The 20,801-nt window shown below is 40.2% G+C and overlaps 1 protein-coding gene across 2 annotated transcripts in view; it reads right to left on the reverse strand.

Annotated features, from left to right (window-relative positions):
• abtb2b (ankyrin repeat and BTB (POZ) domain containing 2b) overlaps nt 1–20,801 on the reverse strand; it is a 203,775-nt gene that overhangs the window by 23,454 nt on the left and 159,520 nt on the right. For both annotated transcript variants that reach the window (XM_059975950.1, XM_059975951.1), the window contains exons 5-9: nt 11,048–11,200; nt 9,264–9,429; nt 5,437–5,526; nt 5,221–5,322; nt 2,309–2,405 (exon numbers count right to left, since the gene is read on the reverse strand). In XM_059975950.1, the coding sequence (XP_059831933.1) occupies nt 2,309–2,405; nt 5,221–5,322; nt 5,437–5,526; nt 9,264–9,429; nt 11,048–11,200 (608 nt within the window). The remainder of the gene's footprint in view (nt 1–2,308; nt 2,406–5,220; nt 5,323–5,436; nt 5,527–9,263; nt 9,430–11,047; nt 11,201–20,801) is intronic.

Here is a 20,801-nt window from a genome sequence, read left to right on the forward strand (position 1 = left end):
ATAGACCAAAATCAGAGGGAGCTCAGAGGGACCTGGGTTTCCCTGTACAAGAATCATGTGATTAATATGCAGGTTCAACAGGCAAATAGGAAATCAGATATAATGTTGGACTTCACTGCAAAGGGATTTGGGTTTAAGAGTATAGACATTGTGGTTTAACTCCACAGAGCCCTAGTAAGAACTCAGCAGGAATGCTGTGTACAGGCCTGTTTTTTTTTTACCTTGGAAAGGATATACCTACAATAGTGGAAGTGCACTTGGGAATTGATTCATTTCTGGCTTCACCCTATCAGAGATGTACCATTTCCCCTATTCATACCTTTCCTACTCTCCAACTTGCTCTAGCAATATCGGAAAAATGACTTCAGCCTGAAAATGAACTCCGTTTCCCCTTCTACATATGCCACCTTTCCACATATTCTGTTGACTGTTTTCAGTGTTAAGTTTTTTTATTTCTGATTGCCAGGTTACTGGGTTCAAGAATGAGGCGCGATAAAAGGAACTTGGGCTCGTACTACCTCCAGGTTCAAGGAATGAAAAGTTAACTCACTGAAACTTACTGAATTTGTGTGTCTCTGGAGAAGATGTTTCCCATGTTTGTGCTACTGAAAACCAGGGATCACAACCTCAGAATCAAAACAAGAACTTGGCCATTCAGGACAGAAGTAAGAAGGAATTGCTTCATCCATGAGGTGGTGAATCTTTGCCAGGTTCCTTTGCAGAGTAGATCCAGCAGGCTGCTGGATTTTTGGATAATCAAGGGATTTGATTAATGAAAGAGGTGCTGAGGTGAAAAGAACAGCCACAAGCATATTACATGGGGAAGAAGGGGCTGAATTTAGCTTATACATTCAGTGGCCACTTATTAATACACCTGCTTGTTAATGCAAATATCCAATCAGCCAATCATGTGGCAGTAAGCCAATGCATAAAAGCATGCAGACGTAGTCAAGAGGTTCAGTTGTTGTTCAGAATCAATCATCAGAATGGGAAAGAAATGTGATCTAAGTGACCTTGACTGTGGAATGTTGGTATCAGACAGGGTGGTCTGAGTATCTCTAAAACTGCTGATCTGGGATTTTCACGCACAAAAGTCTTGACAATTCACAGAGAATAGTGCGAGAAACAAACAAAAAGAAAACCCCCAGTGAGCAGCATTTCTGTGGGGTGTTAATGAAAGAGGTCAGCGTTTCAAGCTGGCAGGAAGGTAATTCAAACCACCACACATTTTAGCAGTGGTGTTGCAGAAGAGAGTCGAAGCTTGAAGTGGATGGGTAAAGCAGCAGAAGGCCACAAGCATACTGTACACTCAGTGGCCATTTTATCAGGTGCAGGAAGTACTTAATAAAGTGACCATTGAGTGCATATCACTACACTGCTGGATATTAAATACTCCTTACAAGGAACCCATTAAATCAAATGCATTGCTCTTCCTTAAAGCAAAATAATTCCACTCTATTATAGTGCAACAGTAAACCTGTCGCAGTTCGGACCTATCAAATTAACTGTGAACACAGGTTTCAGGATTCTACCACACTCTCACAAATGCATTGTTACAAACATGTTCAAGTAAACTTAACTTCAAAGTGTTCTGAGGAGAGGGTGTTTCCTTTGTGCTTGCAGCATATTAAAATGATGTCACTTGCAAATGACATCACATTATAAATCACTTCCCAAAGGGGCAGCAGATTTATAGTTATTCAAACTGTTGCTGAATTCAAACAGCATTGTTTGAACTTAAGCTCTTGTCCTATTATTGGCTTTAGAGGTCAAATGGCAAAAATGTGGTCTGTAAGTAATTCCATTTAAACTATTTGTAACAGTAGATTGAATTCCTGAATCACACTGAGGAATTGCTAAGACGCCTCTTCTCTCAGGGTCATTAGCTTCTCTCTCTATCTTTAAGCTGGTTTCAAATCTGCTTGCTCACTAGATATTCCTCTAGCAAACTGATAAATGAATAATAAACCAGACACAGTAACTATTCAATCAGAAACACAGTGTCAAATCAATACTAATACCCCTTGAACAAGATTCCATTTAAGGTAATAGAGGCAAATGTCCTGGAATCAATTAAATAGTCTGGGTTGTGATGGGTGGACTGTCAGTTTGTTCTGGGCGGATGGCCCAGCATGGACTGATTGGGTTTTTTTCCATTAATCTTGAGAACTTGCACAGGTTATATATCATCTGAGGCATTCCAAACTGCTGGGAATAGAAGACAGGCCAGAGCTTGTGCAGATGAAATGGAAACTCCTACTTTATCAAACACTGGGTGGGTGGAGAGGAAAGAGAAAGGAGAGATTACCTGCTGCTGAAGCCAGTTGAAGTGGCGTCTCGGCAAGATTATCTTCCCCGGAATTAATGAGGGCACCTTCCACATTTGCTCCAGCATCAAGCAGCAGCTATAAAATGCAGCAATAATATCCAAATGAAAAACTATTATATACTTGAGAGTTTTTCTCAATACAAAAACACTGAGTCTCTTCACAATCATTTACAAATAATAAGTAACTACTGAGGCAGTTTAGAAGATATCAAGTCAATGATCAATATTTGTACAATGAGATATGCTGTAGGGAGCGACTTAAACAAAGAAAGTGAGATGGGAGGTTTATGCAGGGCTCTTTCTGAATTTAGGACTCCAGCAGCTGAAGAAATAGCTAACAGCTGTAGAGGACTTAAAGACAGGCATGAGCAAGTGACAAAATTATGGGAGGGACAATCATCTTTTTGCTTGTTAGAAGTAATGGTGAGGGGTTGAGAGCATGAAGACTTTGAAAATAAGATGGGAAAATAAGAATTTTTAAATTGTGCCAAGGAGCGGAGCAAATGAGAGTTAACAACCAGATGATGAGAGATGAATGGGACTCTGGAGCATTTAAGAACTACCAGAGCTTAACTTTGGATAGCCTGAAATTTACAGAGATTCCAGCAGGAGGGGACTGGGTCCAGTCAGGAGTGCATTGGGATTGTGAAGTCTAGAGGTGGCAAAGACACAAGTAAGGGTTTCAGAAGTGGAAGGTTTGAGGAAGGAATTGAGAGAGAGAGAGAGATGGTGAGGGCCAAAAGCAGTGGTAGCAAGGATAAAAGGTCAGCTTGGGTTTAAATATGTTACTGAAGGTGTTAACTCGGTTTCAGACTGTTGTGATGGAACGTTTAGAGAGCGAGGCTTATGCCAAAGACAGTGGGTTAATTATAGTATTTCATGGCTGGAGATTTTGCCTTGATTGGGAGTAGATGAACAAAAACTAATGAGGAAGAAAGATAGTTAAGGATTTAGAAAATAGAAATCCTGAAACATATTAAGAGAAAAAAATAGGTTCGTATTCCTTCCTCTCCACCAACACCACCCCACACCCAAAACTCCAGGACATGAGCTCCTACAAGGGTTTTGATGGGCACACAGCATCCCCTTAAGCCAGCAGAAGTGTAAGTCACCTGCCTTTGTTAAATCAGTTGGCTTCTGCTGCTAAGTATTCAACTATAAAATGTAATAGATATAGTAGCACTGATATTAGTAATATATATATATATATATATATATATATCTATATATCAGCAGGCATGAGAAATTACAGAGAAGTGTACATCGATCTAGGAACAGGCAGAACTTATTCATACCCAGACTCAAGCTTGTCTGTGAACTTTATTTCCAGTTTCAATAACCATGGATTCCAATCGCTTGCTATTTGCATTTTATAAATGATAGTATAGGTAAGTACTTGTGACATCTGATATCCATGTACCATTGTTCCACAGCCAAAAAGGATCCAAAATTAAGTAAATGCAATTTTAAGTTGTTAATGTTCTCCCTGTTACATCCTGCACATGCTACATGTTACTGTTGTAGAGACCAGCAACATAATTATTGCACAAATCACCTCTATTACAGCTTTGGGCCTCAGTTCAAAGTTTAATTCCAACATCATCCGTAAGGAGTCTATATGTCATCTCTGTGGAATGTGTGGATTTCCTCTGGGTCTCACAGTCCAAATTTGTACCACTTAGTAGGTTAATTGGTCATTATAAATTGTCCCGAATCATGGGTTGCTGGGGTTTTGGCTTGAAAGGTCTATTTCATGCTGCATCTCTCTCTCTCTCAATCAATCAATAGATAAAATCCATCAACTTCACAGCATTACATATTGCTCATGAAGTCTTACATTCATCTCCCAGTGAAGGTCATTGCTACCATCTTGTCTTGATATTTTTTCTTGTATTTACTGTATTTCAGCAAACTATGTCTAGCCTCTTGCATTGTCCTGTTCTTATCAAAAGATGCACCACAAACTAAATTCTGCATTCAAACCTTCTCATCAGGTTTTAACCCTTGAAAAACAAACTCAGTTACTTAAGTTATCCTCTAAAACTGGATGAACAAGTTCTAAAATTTGAATGTTTAGAATGTAAGAATATAAAACATAGAAAAGTAGAAGGCTTTTCAATTACATCACGGCTGATCCAACTTTCCTCAAATCTTTATTTCTGCCCTCTCTCCAAAACCTCAACTCTTTTAATAATGAAAAGTCTCTATCTCAGCATAGAATGTATTCACAGATTTAGTGTCTTCAGCCTTCAAGGGCAAGGATTTTCAAACAATTTCAACCTCACAACAATTTGATTGAAGAAATTCACCTTCATCCATAAACGTGCATGTCTTTACTCTTGAGGCAATAACTTCTAATCCTAGGCACCCTGTGAGGAAAACTCTTCCTAATATTTACCCTCTCAAGCTTCTAAAGAATCCTTCATGTTTCAGTGAGATTGCCTCTTATTCTTCTAAACTCCAATGAATACACATTCAATCAGACCAACCTCTTCTTTTTAAGGCAATTCCACTAAAACCCAGGACTGCATGGCTTTATGGGGGAGGTTAAAGGCAGATGATAAAGGACAATGGTAGTTTGGAGTGATTTCTGCTTTTTAAGATCTCTTTTAACGTCCCCACATTTGCCAGTTATCTTCATCAAAGAATGACAATCTGGTCCAAATGAAGAAGGGATTTTTGCAGATTTTTGTCTGACAGAATTAGCTATTGCTCTCTGCACACTGAAGATGAGGCAGATGTCAGACCTACCATAATACATCACCAGAGAGTACTATTAAGGCTCATAAACAGAAGTCCAACAATAGACAATCGGGAACGTTACATGTGTGGAGTAAGACCAGTAAGTATCCAGCCATCCCAGCCACTGAGGTCAGATCTGGTTACGATACCTGAACGACGGGGATATGCCCATGGAGTACAGCAAACGTGAGAGCTGTCCAGTGCCTGCTGTCCGGATGCACCGAAGGATATTTCTGAGTATTGCCAGGAAGCTGAGGAAATAAGATGTGTTTTTTTTCCTCATTATCAACAGAAATCTGAGAAATACAAGTAAGGAAAGTTTATGGTTTCTGGTAGCTACTGCTGTAAAATAAATGAAGACTCACTGAAAGATCCAAATTTGCAGCAGCGTCGATTAACATCTGGACCATGGCTTCGTCCCCTGCAGCGCAGGCATACATAAGCGGCGTCATCCCCTGTACAAACATAGCTCAAGAATGTCAGTGAGGAAATGGCATACTTCAATGTTAAAACACATATAATAACCAGATTAACCCAGTCAGCACCAGCACTGGAGTTTTAGAAAGACACAGAAACTATACTTGGATTTGTGTTTTGAAAATGTAAGTAACACCTTGAGGTACTTGATCACTAAAACATAAACAGATTTACACAGAAACTATACTTGGATTTGTGTTTTGAAAATGTAAGTAACACCTTGAGGTACTTGATCACTAAAACATAAACAGATTTACATTTGTCATACTCAGCCTACATATACACTTCCCCTCAAACTCTGGAAAGTAGCAATTTTAGATCAATGCCTAAAGACCAACTCCAAAATATGGGAAGCTGCTTTAAACAAACTTTCTTGATTATTGTTTTCAGACAGATTAACTCTTCTCTGAGCTATTAAAAAACAGTTGTGGATTATTAATATTCATCATGTTTCTCCTTTTCAAATTGTTTTCCAGTTCATTAACCATGAGATCAGTCGAATTGGCCTTTGTTTACAGCTCAGAAACACCATAAATTCCCCTCAATAGCCTAAATCATTGGCGGTACAGTGAATTCCGGATAATCGGTTAATAGGGACAGCCGCTTATTTGGGACAATACTTAAAGAACAAAAACTAATTAAGAAAATAACTGGGTCCCTTCGTTTATTTGGAACACTATGCTGCTTAATTAGGACAGGAGGTTGTTGCTGAACAGTTTCTAACGCAGCAGTTGTGTGCAATTCTGTGATCATTAGGTGCTACATCGTACTTAGAGCAAACGTATTTTAAATAGCATCAGTTGTGTGTGTTTGTGTTCAAAAAACAGTGATTTTTGTCACTGATAGTTGGCGAGAAATAAATTAGTAAGACAATTCAGAACTGTTTTGCTCACCACAGTTTCAAACATTCAGGCTTGGAGATGCCAGAAATGACCGGGAGTGAAACTGAAATGACTTTGCTAAATCAACAAGTTTGGAACTATGAAAAATTTGAAGGCATTGACAATCATCTTGAGTGTTATCATGAAAATGAAAGTTTGAAGGAAGCAGTTGTTGTAATCGTAACATGGAGGCAGTCCATTCCTGTCTACGCTGATTTTGTTAATTTACAGTCAATCAAAAGAACACAGCAGTATGCACTGGATGAATTCCTCCATCGATAACTATCAGAAACTAATACAGTTTTATAGTCTTGTAGAGGTATTGGTTGTGTTCTAATTTGTTCTCTATTTCATTTAAATACATAAATTCTTACTCAGTTAAACTGTCATTGTCATTTTTTATACCTTTTTAACTATTTCCATGAAACTGGCTATATGGGGTAGCCACTTAATTGAGGCAAAACGTACTGGTCCCAATGTGTCCCAATTAACTAGAATCCACTGCATTTAAAAAAGGAGGTAGAAACAGTTTTGAAAGTTCAAAGAATTGACAAAGAAGTGGGGGCTCGGGATGGATCTACCATGATCACGTTGAATGGTGATAGAGCTGCGAGTGGGTGAGATCTATGTATTCTCATGTTCTCAAGTATTTGCTAAGTCCAGATAATGAAGAACTATCTTGCTGGCCTGAAAGTTTCCAGGATCTAGCTGTAAGTCCTGAGTAGTGGCAGAGCCCCTGTCAGCCAAACTTAACCCCAAACTTCGCTAGCTGAATGTTTCTGGCATTCAGAAATCTGAAAATAGCGAAAAAAAGTAAATGATTAACATTTTTAAGTAAGGAACATTTCATTAAAATATTAAACCAAAGCAACTAAGATCAGAACTCATCCCATTTGATTTTTAATTCGTCCCAAATTCCCGTGGAAATCATAGTAGGTCTGGGATTCCCCACCCTGTCTACAAAGTGGTGCTGGGAATCTCAGCAAGGCAGAGGTCTGTCACTGGACGATATGACAAATTGGCACCATTTATTCACTACGTTTGGAACTCTGAAATTTGATGACCTGTGCGTTTGACAGGAACAGTACCACATGTGTCTGATTGAGATTCAGATTTATTTATCAGATGTACCTCGAAATGTACAGTGAAATGTGGCGTTTGCGTTAACAACCAACACTCCTAGGAACGTGCTGGGAAGCAGCCTGTAAGCACTGCCACACATTTACAACCCAATGCACCTAAACTACATAAAGACAGTGAGTGGTGGGGAAGAGGCAAGTCCAAGTAGTGTCCCTGCCAGTTTTAGTTGAACTGCCATGTCCCTAGGCTGACAAGCTTGTGTCACTCTTTGCATTGCTCAGTCTGCCTACATGCACATCTTCTCCCCTCATTCCTCCAATGCTAGTTGCCTTCTGTTGTGTGGGACTGATGATAGTAGTTCTGAAATCACCAGAGGTGATCTACGTTGACTTTAAGGGGGGAAAATACTTTGAGAGAGAAGAATAAGGATTGCAGTGACACCCACAAATTATCCTTGAAGTGTTTCGCCAGCGTCCTCTGGAGTCTGGGAAGGATCTTTTGTGATCGCTCCACTTATACTGAGCGGAAGAGAAGTGTGAAAGAAGAGCAGAAGCAGTAGGTTGATCTATCTCACCAGAGAGAGGCTATTGATCTCACAGACAGTGTGGCTTTTCTTGTTTAATGTGCCTCACGTAGCTCAAAACATTAACTGGCATTCGTCAGCCTGTGCAGCGCGATGCAGGCCCCAGGTCTGGGTACAACAGGCCAGGTGCAACAGAACCCTTCACTGAGAGTCACCTTTTTTATATACTTGTATTTATAAAGCCAGGATCCTATGTGCCATTTAAATAGAACTGCTGCCACCTCTAAACATTTATACACAAATACACTCATATCAGTGTTCCTACATCTCCTTTAGAATTGTGCCCCTATTTCCACTGCCCTTTATTCTTCTTCCCATCACAATAGGTCACTTCATAAGTCTCTGTGTTATATTTCTTCTGTCAGCTGTTTGTGCTCATTCTACCAGCCTGTCTCCATCCACTCGAACTCTATCACTCTTCTCTTCACTAATATACCACATTTGCAAGCTCTGTGCCTTCTGGATTATTCGGAAATTGTTCCATGAATGGCTCAGTTCAAGAATAGAAACATATTATCTGTCCATCAGACAAAAGAATATCAAGTACTGTCCTCGGATGATGAAGGATACAATGCTTTGTGTCAATGTCGTATTTTGGCTTATGCAGTCTGGTGCTTCATTGAGAGTGTTCAAAGATACCTTGACATGAATGTAATACAACTCGATTATAATTACTTATTGGCTTTATGGGAGAGAAGCTATTCTTTGGATGGTAGAACTATACATGGAAAAGTATTGGCTGCTCGTTAACTAGATTCGCCTCTTGCCATCCTGTCCTGTTGATTACAATGGAATCAAATATCAGGTAGTGATTATAACAGCACTGGATATTCTTACATCCTTTATTTTAATTTAGAGATACAGCGTGATAACAGGTCCTTCCGACCCAGTGAGCCTACACCACCCATGTGACCCGTTAACCTACTAACCCATGGGCCTTTGGACTGTGGGAGGAAACTGGAGCGGAACACCCATATGGTCATGGGAAAATGTTGAAACACCTTACGGACTGAACCTGGATCGCTGGAGCGGTAATAACCACAATGTCACCATGCCACCTCTCTTGAAAGCCAGTGACCAGTGACAAATTTCTCCCCTATTAACTCTCATCAGAATTTTTCTACGTCACCATATTGAATTAGTGAAAATCAAGGAAGGAAGCAGGATTTACCTGGTTATCCATGGTGTTGACACCGTCAATTCCTAAGAGCTCTATGGCCTGATTCACCAAATCTGTTCTGCCACAGCTCAACATGCGAAATCCAAGGTCTTGCTGGAACTTGGCTGTGGCAGCTTTTGCATCCAGTCTACGAAATGAGCTGAAACAGTCCTCGGTTCTAAGGAAATGCATTACAAGTGTTTGCATGGGCTGCCAGTACAGGATAATCCAGTCAATTAAAAAAAAAACACTGAATATTCCTTCCCTTCTTCCCCCTTTTCTAAAGACATTGATTTTTATTTGCCAGAATAATATTTTTAAGGTTATGACTTGCCTAAATTGTGAATTTATATTAATTCCTGCACGGGGAGTATTGACCTCAATCCTATCCCTGTACAACAGAGTCACAGACATACTGGTGGCAAGAGTTGGCAGGTGGAAATGAGAGCTTTGCTTCCCTGCCTCAAGGGGCAGGCCTCAGGTGCTGTTACAGCGTCAGAAACAGGGATCTCCCTTGTCCGTCTCTCTCAGCGACTCACAAACTTCTGAAGTTTGGAAAACTTTGCTGTTTCTAACTCCTTTTCTTCCACTGCTAATTTACAAGGCTTTGAGTAATGGCACTCCAGTCTGAGAGGCAGAGCTAAGGGTGAGGAGCTGTAGCCTGTGAAGCACACTCTGCTGAGGGCACCCTCAAGCTGCAACCACCCACGTCTTCCTATCCTGCCTTCTGCTGGGATCTCTGCTTCAGTTATACCTTTAAAATAACAGCACTAATGATGAGATCGAGAGGAGACAAATATCAGCTATGATTCAAATTTGTTTCCAAAGCATTATGGGAGTTCAGAGTAGGTTACCAAACATGAAAATAAATGTCATATTCATAATGTGCACTAATTGTGCTACTTAAGGCTTCTTTAATTATGCATGTGGCCAGTTTCGAAATACATTGCAAACTCTAAAAAGGGAATATTTATTTATTTATTGAGATACAGTGTGGAATAGGCTCTTCAAGTCCTTTGAGCTGCGCTGCCCAGCAATTCCTGGATTTAATCCCAGCCTAATCACTGGACAATAAACAATATCCAATTAACCTACCAACCAATATATCTGTGGGAGGAAACTGGAGCACTCAGAGGAGACCCACACTGTCATGGGGAGAACATATAAACTCCTTACAGAAGATGGTAGTAATTGAACCATTGTCACCTGTACTGTAAAGCATTGTGTTGAAGAACTATTCATTATGGTTAAAAGTCCACCAGCATAATGCAAACAGATGCATTAACTACATATACTTTGAATGCATCTAGTTAAACATACATTAATCTACTTTAGTACACAACTCCTCACTAACAAGGAAGACTATGAAGAAATTTGGGAATTTTTTTAACCAGCTTAAGAGATTAATCTGTCATAAGCAGGTAATTTTATACAATATTAGTACAAACATTTAATATATCTCTCCGAAAGTCAAAGCATTTGAACAGTAAAACCAGTTTCAAAGCACTTGTGAGAACTGGAATTAGAAAGAAGATCGTTCAGGCTATCCTGGTGACTTTCAAATGCAGGGTTATATATATTGGAGGATGGGGATGAGGATGGGGATTGGGGAGGAGGAGGGGGAGGGTGTGTGTGTGTGTGTGTGTGTGTGTGTGTGTGTTTGTTTTACCCCGAAGTCGCGGCATTGCATTATATTGACCTCCCATCTAGATATGATACTTGGTTCAAGGATGGATTGTTTTCCTTCCGCAACTCAGCTCATGACAAACTGAACTCCATAAAGCAGTTGCACATACTTCAGTTGCCGTGGCTCACAGTCCAGCCCTGGTAGCAGCAAACGAGCTGTCTGTCTCACATCATCACTGTCGACGGTTAGACTGCGCCGATGTTCGGCGTGCGTGATGGCCACTCTCATCCACTCCATCAATGGAGGCAGCAACATGAACGGCCTAATGGAAAGTACAAAAGGAAAAACCCTCAACATTAAGCTGTAGGAAAAGCAATTTCAGCAGCAACAAACATCACTCCGATGCATTGAGTACACTGCAGGTTGAGAATGCTGTTCAGTTTCAGTAACCAAAAAAACAAAGAAACTGTGTTAAACATAATTTAGAACCACCTCACACTCAATGTCAGTAAGACCAAGGAATTAATTGTAGACTTCAGGGAGGGGAGTTTGAGGAGACACATACCAGTGCTCATTGAGGGATCAGCAGCAGAAAGGGTGAGCAGTTTCGAGTTTCTGGGTATCAACATCTCTAAAGATCTATTCTGGGCTCAACATATTGATGCAATTCCAAAGGGGGCATGTCAGTGACTGTATTTTATTTGGAAGTTAAGAAGGTTTTCTATGTCACCAAAGCCTCTAACAAATTTCTACAGACGTACTGTGGAGAGCATTCTAACCGTTGCATCACTGCCTGATATGGAGAGGCCACTGCTCAGGACCAGAAAAAGCCCCAGACCGCTGCATTGAGCACCTACATCCATTCTGCCTGAAGAAGCAGGATCTCCCAGTGGCCACCCATTTTAATTCCACCCCCCATTTCAATATGTCCATCCATGGCCTCCTCTACTGTCATGGTGAGACCACACTCAGGTTGGAGGAACAACACATTATATTCCATCTACATAGCCTCCAACCTGATGGCATGAACATTGTTTTCTTGAACTTCTGGTAATGTCCCCTACACCATTCCCCATCCCCTTTTCCCTCTCTCACCTCATCTCCTTGCCTGCCCATCGTCTTCCTCTGGTTCTCCTCCCCCTTTTCTTCCTTCCATGGCCTTCTGCTCTCTCCTATCAGGGTCCCCCTTCTCCAGCCCTGGAGTTCGTGCACCAATCAACCTCCCAGCTCTTTACTTCATCATCCCTCCCCCATTTCACCTATCACCTTGTGTTTCTTTCTCCCCTCCCCCCAACTTTTAAATCTACTCATCTCTTTTTCTTCTGACCTGCCGAAGACTCTTGGCTGAAACGTCAACTGTACTTTTTTCCATAGCTGCTGCCTGACCTGCGGAGTTTTTCCAGTACTTTGTGCGTGGCGCTTGGATTTCCAGCATTGGCAGATTTTCTCTTGTTTGAGGAAGTTGCAACTTCAGCCAGCTCCATCGTAGCCCCTCCAGCATTGAGCACATCTTCAAAAGGTAGTGCCTCAAAGAAAGTGGCACTCATCATTAAGGACCCCCATCACCCAGGACTCGCCATTGTTACCATCAGGAAGGAGGGACAGGAGCCTGAATGTCTTTGGAACAGCTATTCCTCTCCGCCATCAGATTTCTGACGGACAACGGACCAACCCGTTTATAATACTGTACCTTACTACTCTGGCTGTCTTTTTGCTCTACTCAATTACCAAATCATCTTGCTCTTGTACCTTGAAATCCAAGTAAAAAGTTAAAAAGCCAGTTTAGAATCAAAAGTAAATAAAACCATGAACACTTCGTACTGACACTAAAAACAAATGCTGGAAACCTAAAAGCAGACAGAATACATTGCAAGTGCACAGCAAGTCAGTCAGTCTTAGCATTATTAATGCTTTAGATTAGACCCCAGCGGCCACGCCAAATTTTGTAAGGGCCACAAGTATAAAACAAAAAAAATCTCGGGCCACAAGAGCTTCTGAATGCACCATGATAAGTTTTTTGTTTTAATAAAACATTGCTGAAATATATAAATAAAAAAGAAATGAACATTTGTAATTTAATTGGAACCTAGAATGAAATGAATGTTGCAAATGAGGCAGTTTAGAGTGAGAGTGTGTGAGTGAGAGTGAGAGAGTGTGTGAGTGAGAGTGAGGGAGTGAGTGAGAGTGTGTGTGACTGAAAGTGAGAGTGTGTGACTGAGAGAGTGAGAGAGAGTGTGTGAGAGTGAGTGAGGGTGAGAGTGAGAGTGAGGGAGTGAGAGTGGGGAGAGGGAGTGGGGAGAGAGAGAGGAAAAATGAATTGCTGCATGTCAGTCGTTATCTTTGATTCTGCTTGACCATGCACAAATCACCGTTCACACTCTGCAGGGCAGCCCACAGAGCCTGCTCCACATCAGCCCCCAAATCACAAACTGCACATTGGGCAGGCCAGTCAGCCAGTTTGCAGCACGAGGCTGCTTCTGTTGCCTTCTACTGGCTGGTGTGTGTTGTAATACTTATAAAACATGACATGAAGGCTAATGTTACTGCAGTGGGGTCATCTGGCAGAAATAAGTCTAAAAAATTAAATTATTTTTAAAATATATTGCCTAAAAAGCTAGTTTTATTTTTACACCTATATATACATATATATATATATATATACATATACACACACACACACACACATTTATTTATTTATTTATTTATTTATTTATTTATTTATTTATTTATTTATTTATTTTTGATAAATAAATTCAAACCCTAGCAGAATGGAGAACAAATTGTTGCTGCTAAGTCTGGCATATTTTACCTGTCAGGTATAATTGACAAAATTAATTTATTAAACAAACAAGGAAAAAACTGCAATCAGATATCATGCAAAGAGGTTATTACCACTTTCCTTGGAAAATGTTGTGAGTTTATGCGATTTCCTTCACTGGCCACTCTTAAAATAGAATGATTTAATTGTGTATCTTTATCATTTGAAACAACAGCACACTGATAAGGAATTCCAGTTCAGAGACCTGCTGGAGATACATATTCCAGATTGGCTGGTGGATCCATTTGGGGTGAATGCGAATGATGGTAGCAAAAATTTGCAAGGATGTCTTATTTAGGCTGCAGAACTCAAGCAAAATTCAAATGCAGCAAGCAAAGTTTCTGGATAACTAATGATATTCCAAATACATTTCCACAGCTCTGGGAGAAGGCACTGTAGCTTTTAATTGGATTTCTGATCTCATACAAGAATCATCAGCATATGTCACAAAACTTGCTTTTTTTTGCAGTAGAACAATGCAATAGATAATAATAGAGAAAAAAATTGTGGATTACATTTTATTTATTTAAATTTTATATTTAAATTAAATTACATTTTATATATTTAAATTAAATTAGTGCAAAAATAGAAATAAAAAAGTAGTGAGGTAGTGTTCATGGGTTCAATGTCCCATCATCTAGTTGAATGTGGTTTTACTCAAGTTCTTCACCGGCTATCAAAAGCTTGGCACTATCTTGATGTTCTGAAAAGGGGTGATCCTTGATTACCGTACCTCCAAGCAAGTTGCAACTAGATGTTCAAAAACTCACTTGCTGGCATCAGTCACAAGTATTTCACTAAATACCCAAAGTAAGAATATAAAGCATTTTTTCATTGCTGCTTGGAAGAATATTATATATACAAACGTATTATAAATAAACTATCCAATTCAAAGCTCTGAAATAGTTTCATTTTTCATATACACCTGTAAAATTATATTTAGCATATTATACCTATAAACTTAAAACGTAAATATTGACTGTACATTAGAATAAATGGTAGAGTTGACCAACAAAAAAAAATTAACAACTAATGGAGACTATGGAGGGTGAGGGTCACAGGGGTCAGGAGTGAGCCACGAGCAGAAAAAGGTTCAGAACCACTGCTTTAGAAGTTCATTTTTTAATCAAAACCAAAAAAAAAGATGAAAGACAAGCATTTTAATAGAAGCAAATCAAAGGGAAAAGTGACTGGAAAAATGGAGTGGAATCATTGGAATGACTGAAGAATGGAGGAGTGAACAGGAGTGGAAAAATAAAGAAATGAAGTGCTTGAGAAACAGGTAATTTCAATCAACTATCAACCTCATGCTTAATGCTGCTCTGCCATATCCACCTCCATTTTTTTTCTGCTCCTTTTCTCTGGACAGAGATTAAAATATTTGTTCATCTTGCACGCTACATTGTGATGTAGGGCTGAAAGGTTGAAGTGTTAACTTCTGTGCTCTTCTGCACTCTGCACAGTTTGGCACCACCTTCAACAGGGTACAGAAAAGCTGACCTGGAGAGACAACCGTGACAAAGGTTGCTCTCCATGCAAGTGAACTTACTATCTTGCTTCCCGTAATAAACGTTTGCTGCCTAGTGGGACGAATACACATATTCATTGGCTTATGATGAATGAGCCAGTTTATTTTTCTCTGCAGAGCATTCTGTACAAATAAACATCCCAGAATAGCTGGAGTGTTTTGAAGTAAGAAGGTTTACACAATCACTATGTAAACACCAGCAGCCATTATTGACCTGCATACCACTTCAGTTCTTCACAAAAGATGAAGGTAACTGATTATTTTTTGAATAAAGAACATGCTACCGTCCTCTTCACCTTGTTTCACCCATCATTTGCCAGTGTGTACTCCTTCTCCTCCCCCACCATTTTAATCTGGGTTCTTCCCCCTTCCTTTCAAGTCCTGCCAAAAGGGTTTGGCTTGAAACGTCGATTGTATACTCCCCTCCATAGTTGCTGCTTGACCCAATTTTGAGTTCCTCCAGGTCTTTATGTCTGTTGCTTTGGATTTCTAGCACCCGCAGATTTTCTTTTCTTTATAGTTCCACCTACAAGGGTGATTGATAAATTCATGGCCTAAGGCAGGAGGAGTCAATTTTAGAAAACCCAGTACATTTATTTTTCAACACAGTCCCCTCCTACGTTTACACACTTAGTCCAGCGGTCGTGGAGCATACGGATCTTGGACCTCTAGAAATTGTCCACAGCAGAGGTCATTGATAAGTTTGTGGCCCAAGGTAAAAGGAGATGAGTTATACAACTCTCGTTACATGCACATGCAGTTCAACTCTTTGAGTGATTATGCAGAAATTCTGGTTAATAACATCTCCTTCTACCCTAGGCCACAAACTTATCAATCACCCCAATGAGTTTTTAACTGATGAGTTATTAACTTCAGACTTTCTGCATAATCACTCAAAGAGTTGACCTGCATGTGCATGTAACGAGAGCTGTATAACTCATTCTCTTCTACCTTAGGCCACAAACTTATCAATCACCCTTGCTGTGGACACTTTCTGGAGGTCCAAGATCCGTATGCTCCACAACCGCTGGACTAAGTGTATAAATGTAGGAGGGGACAATGTTGAAAAATAAATGTACTAGGTTTTCTAAAATTGATTCCTTATACCTTAGGCCACGAAATTATCAATCACCCCTTGTAAACTGGAGGGGAACCAATATCTTGGCTGGGAGGCATGCTTGTGCTAGTCAGAGGATTTAAACTAGTCTGACGGGATGGGAACCGGAGCACCAGGTCAGAAAGTGGAGAAGGATGGAGAGAAAGATGATGTCAGGACAACTAAAAACAGGCAGGAGCAAAGTATGTTGGGATGGATGGTTTGAAGGGTGTGTATTTTTATGTTAGGAATATTATGGGTAAAAGTGATGAATTTGGCGTATGGATCAATACATGGATCAATGATATTGTGGCCCTTACAAAGGCCTGGCTGAGAGAGGGACGGGAATGGGTGCTTAATGTCACAGGGCTTTGATGTTTTACTAAAGATAGAGAGGGAGGTAAAAGGGTGGGGGAAGTTGCACTACTAATTAGGGGCAACATTACAGCTGTACTCAGAGAAGACATAATGGAGGATTCGTCCACTGAGAACTTGAAACTAGGAAGGTGCAATCACTCTGATAGGATTGTACAACAAACCCCCCCCCCCCCAATACCCGCTGGGACAGTGAGGAACAGATATTTAGGCTGATTAAAGAAAGGTGTAAAACAATAAGGTTTTTGTCATGGGGGACTTCAACTTCTCTAATGTAAACTATGACTTTCTGAATGCAATTGGTTTAACCTGTGCAGAATTTGTTATCTGCTTCCAGGAGGGTTTCTTAAATCAGTATGTAAATCGTTCAAAAACAGGAGGGGCTGTACTGGACGTGGTGATGAGTAATGAACCTGGCCAGATGATTGACCTCTCCATGGGTAAACAGTTAGGGAAAGAGACAACAACTGTAAGTTTTAAGATAGTTATTGATAAAGATAAGTATGGACCTGGTGCGAGGGCATTAAATTGGAACAGGGCAAATTAGGCAGGATTTAAGGAGAGTTAATTGGGAAAGCTGCTTTTAGGCAAGCCCATATCCGACATGTGGAGGGTGTTTAAAGACCAGCTGCACAGACTACAGGACAGGTTTGTTCTGGTCAGAAGCAACAACAAGGATGCCATGGTAATAGAACTTTGGATGTCTAGAGATCTGATTTTAATCGAGGAAAAGTATGTAAATCTTAGGAACCTAGAATCAAATAGACCCCAAACACGAGGAAATCTGCAGATGCTGGAAATTCAAGCAACACACACAAAATGCTGGTGGAACGCAGCAGGACAGGCAGCCTCTATAGGAAGAAACACTGTTGATGTTTTGGGCCGAGACCCTTCGTCAGGACTCTATAGGGCTATAATCTTAAGAGCATTAAGATGGATAAGCCCCCAGGGCTTGATGGGATATATCCCAAGTTATTGAGAGAGGCAAGAGATGAGATTGTTGAGGCCTTGACCAATATCTTTTGTGTCTTCACTAGTCATAGGCAAGGTCCTGGAGGACTGACAAATAGTTAATGTTGTTCTACTATTCAAAAAGGGAACCAGGGATAACCCTGGAAACCACAGACCAGTGACCCTCACATCATGCTAGGGAAGTTATTGGAGAGAATTTTTAGGGATAGGATTTCTGAGTATTTGGAAATCCATGACCTAATTTGGGAGAGTCAGCATGGCTTTGAGCCAGGCAAGTCATGTCTTACTAACTTAATTGAGATTTTGGAAGGTTACAAGAGTGGTTAATGAAGGTAGAGCTGTGGATGTTGTCTACATAGATTTTAGGAAGGCGTTTGACAAGGTCCCTCATGGGAGTCTCATTCATAAAATTAAGATGCATGGGATCAAAGACCATTTGGAACTGCCTTGCCCACAGAAGGTAGTGGTCGAAGGGCACGTATTAGATGCAGCTCTGTGATTAGTGGTGACTGCAGGATCTGTACTGGGACCTCTGCTATTTGTGGTGTATACAAATGACTTGGATGAAAATGTAGATGAGTGGGTAAGTACGTCTGCAGATAATAATAAGATTAGTGGTATTGTGGATGGCGTAGAAGACCGGCAAAGAATAAAATGATATAGATAAGTTGCAGATATGGATAGAGAAACGGCAGACAAATGTTAAGTGTTGCACCTTGAAAGGTCAAATGTTAAGAGACAGTGCACTGGTAGGGCAAGATACCTAACAGTGTTGATGAGCAGAAGGATCTTGGCGTCCAAGTTCATAGCTCCCCAAAAGTAGCTACACAGGTTGATAGGGTGGTTAAGAACTCTTGCCTTTATTAGCTGCACTGAGTTCAAAAGTCAGTAAGTTATGTTGCAACTTTATAGACCTAGTTAGGCTGCAGCTGGGCTAGTGCATACAGTTCTGGATCCCCCATTATAGGAAGGATGTCGAGTCTTTGGAGAGGGTGCAGAAGGAGTTTACCAGGATGTTGCTTGGATTAGAGTGCACGTGCTAAAACGAGAGGTTTGTCAAACTTGGGTTGTTTTCTCTAGCGAGGCGGAGACTGAGAGGAAATTTGATAGAGGTTTACGACAGTATGAGAGGCAAACAGTAGATAGAGTAGACAGACAGTATCCATTTCCCAGGGTTGAAATGTCTAAAGCAGAGAACATGCACTTAACGTGAGAAGGGGAAAATTTCAAAGGAGGTATGAAGGGCAAGTGTTTTTTTTACACCGAGAGTGGCGGGTGCCTGGGGTGGTGGTCGAGGCAGATACATTACAGATTTTTAAGAGACGCATTGATATGAGAAAAATGGAGGGATACGGACATTGTGTAGGTAGAGGAAATTAGTCTAGCTGGACTATTTGATTACTAATATAATTGATTTGGCACAACACTGTGGGATGAGGGGTCTGTTCTTGTGCTGCACTGGTCTGTGATCTATGGTACAGTTTATGAAAACTGTACAGACTTTGGCGAAGTGCTGCAGCCAAACATAACATAAAGCCTTACACACAATGTGCTGGAGGAGCTTAGCAGATTGGGCAGCATCTACGGATGGGAGTAAACAGTCGACGTTTCGGGCCGAGACCCTTCATCAGGACTTGAAGAAGGGTCTCAGCCCAAAACACTGACCGTTTATCCCCATCCATAGATGCTGCCTGATCTGCTGAGTTCCTCCAACACATTGTGTCTATGCTCTTAATTTCCAGCATCTGCAGTACATATAGTGTCTATAACTAAAGCCTTTTGCTCTGGTGATATACGTGGAGGAATTTTTGCATGACTGGCATGTGCTAGCTCACACTATTGGGTTCCTATTGTCTGCTGTGAAGCTGCACAATACACTTCAGCAGCTCCTGCAAAATCAATTAAAAAAGATCATTACAAAATACAAAAATAAATGGAAACTAAACTATGTAAGCAGGTTGCAAAATACCTACAAGATTTGGACAGTAGTTATAAGTATCTCACTCACACAACATCATCCATATAGTACATCCCCAATTTAGAATCTATATAACAGATCTGTAATGGGTTCACCTAATGGGTACATCAGATGCAACTATTATATGCAAATACCCCAAACAAATAATGGATGCAGAAGACAATTCTGCTACAGGAGAGGTGCAAGGCGGGATGGTTCACATTACTTTCTGCCATTTGAAATATGTTCTTGATCAAGCTATGAAATGCCCTTAATGTACAGATGACATCAGCAGCTAAAAGTCCCTGTCAGCACTACGATCACCATACCACAGATGTCTTCAACATGTTTTTCGTTGAAGCCAAATTCTGGCCACTCCCCACAAACCAGAGCAACTCCATTTGTGTTAAACTGTTTTACTGCAATGTAACAATATCTGGAATTCCTGATGCTACTCAACATTCTGTTAGTGAATTATATTATCTTGCATATGAATAACAGGTGTCCAAAAACAACCCAAAGTAGATTAAAACTCCAAAATCCTGTAAATATACAATCCCATCATTATATGTAAGACGAATAAATGTTTGGATATAAAGTATTCATCAGAATCAATAATAGTCATTCTCCCCAAAATATTGATATATTTCAAGGTCAAGATGATTTTCATTGCCTAGCTAAAATTTTTATATTTTGTTTACTTCAAGTATTTTTCTTCATGAATAAAGTTGTCAGCTAATTAATACTACATTATCATTGATTTAGTCAAAACTATTTTGCTTTTCAAAGTCTTAAATATATGTCTGAATCTCTAAAGGGATGTCTCCAGCATGCTTGTGAATGCTCTGGAGGTTCAATTCATTGGTATCGGATATGGGTAGCAATTCTCTAAACAGTATTACCAGGAAGCTGCAGCAGTCAAATATCTCCCTTGGCTGTGCTCACTGTTTGTGCTGCTTCGTTAAAGAGACAGACTGTATTGTTTTCTATATTTAGAATGGAATCCATTGTGAAATCTTTAAATGGTTTTCCCCATGGAGAAGTACAAGTTTAGCAGCTGACATGTATATTTCCATTTAATAAGGAGGGAGCAAGCGAGAGGGGACAGAAGCAAATTACTAATACAAAGACAGCATGTCCAAAAATATACAGTCATGATTGGAAACTGCCACCCTAT

The sequence above is a fragment of the Hypanus sabinus genome, chromosome 7 (assembly GCF_030144855.1).
Source record: "Hypanus sabinus isolate sHypSab1 chromosome 7, sHypSab1.hap1, whole genome shotgun sequence".
Classification (NCBI taxonomy): Eukaryota; Metazoa; Chordata; class Chondrichthyes; order Myliobatiformes; family Dasyatidae; genus Hypanus; species Hypanus sabinus.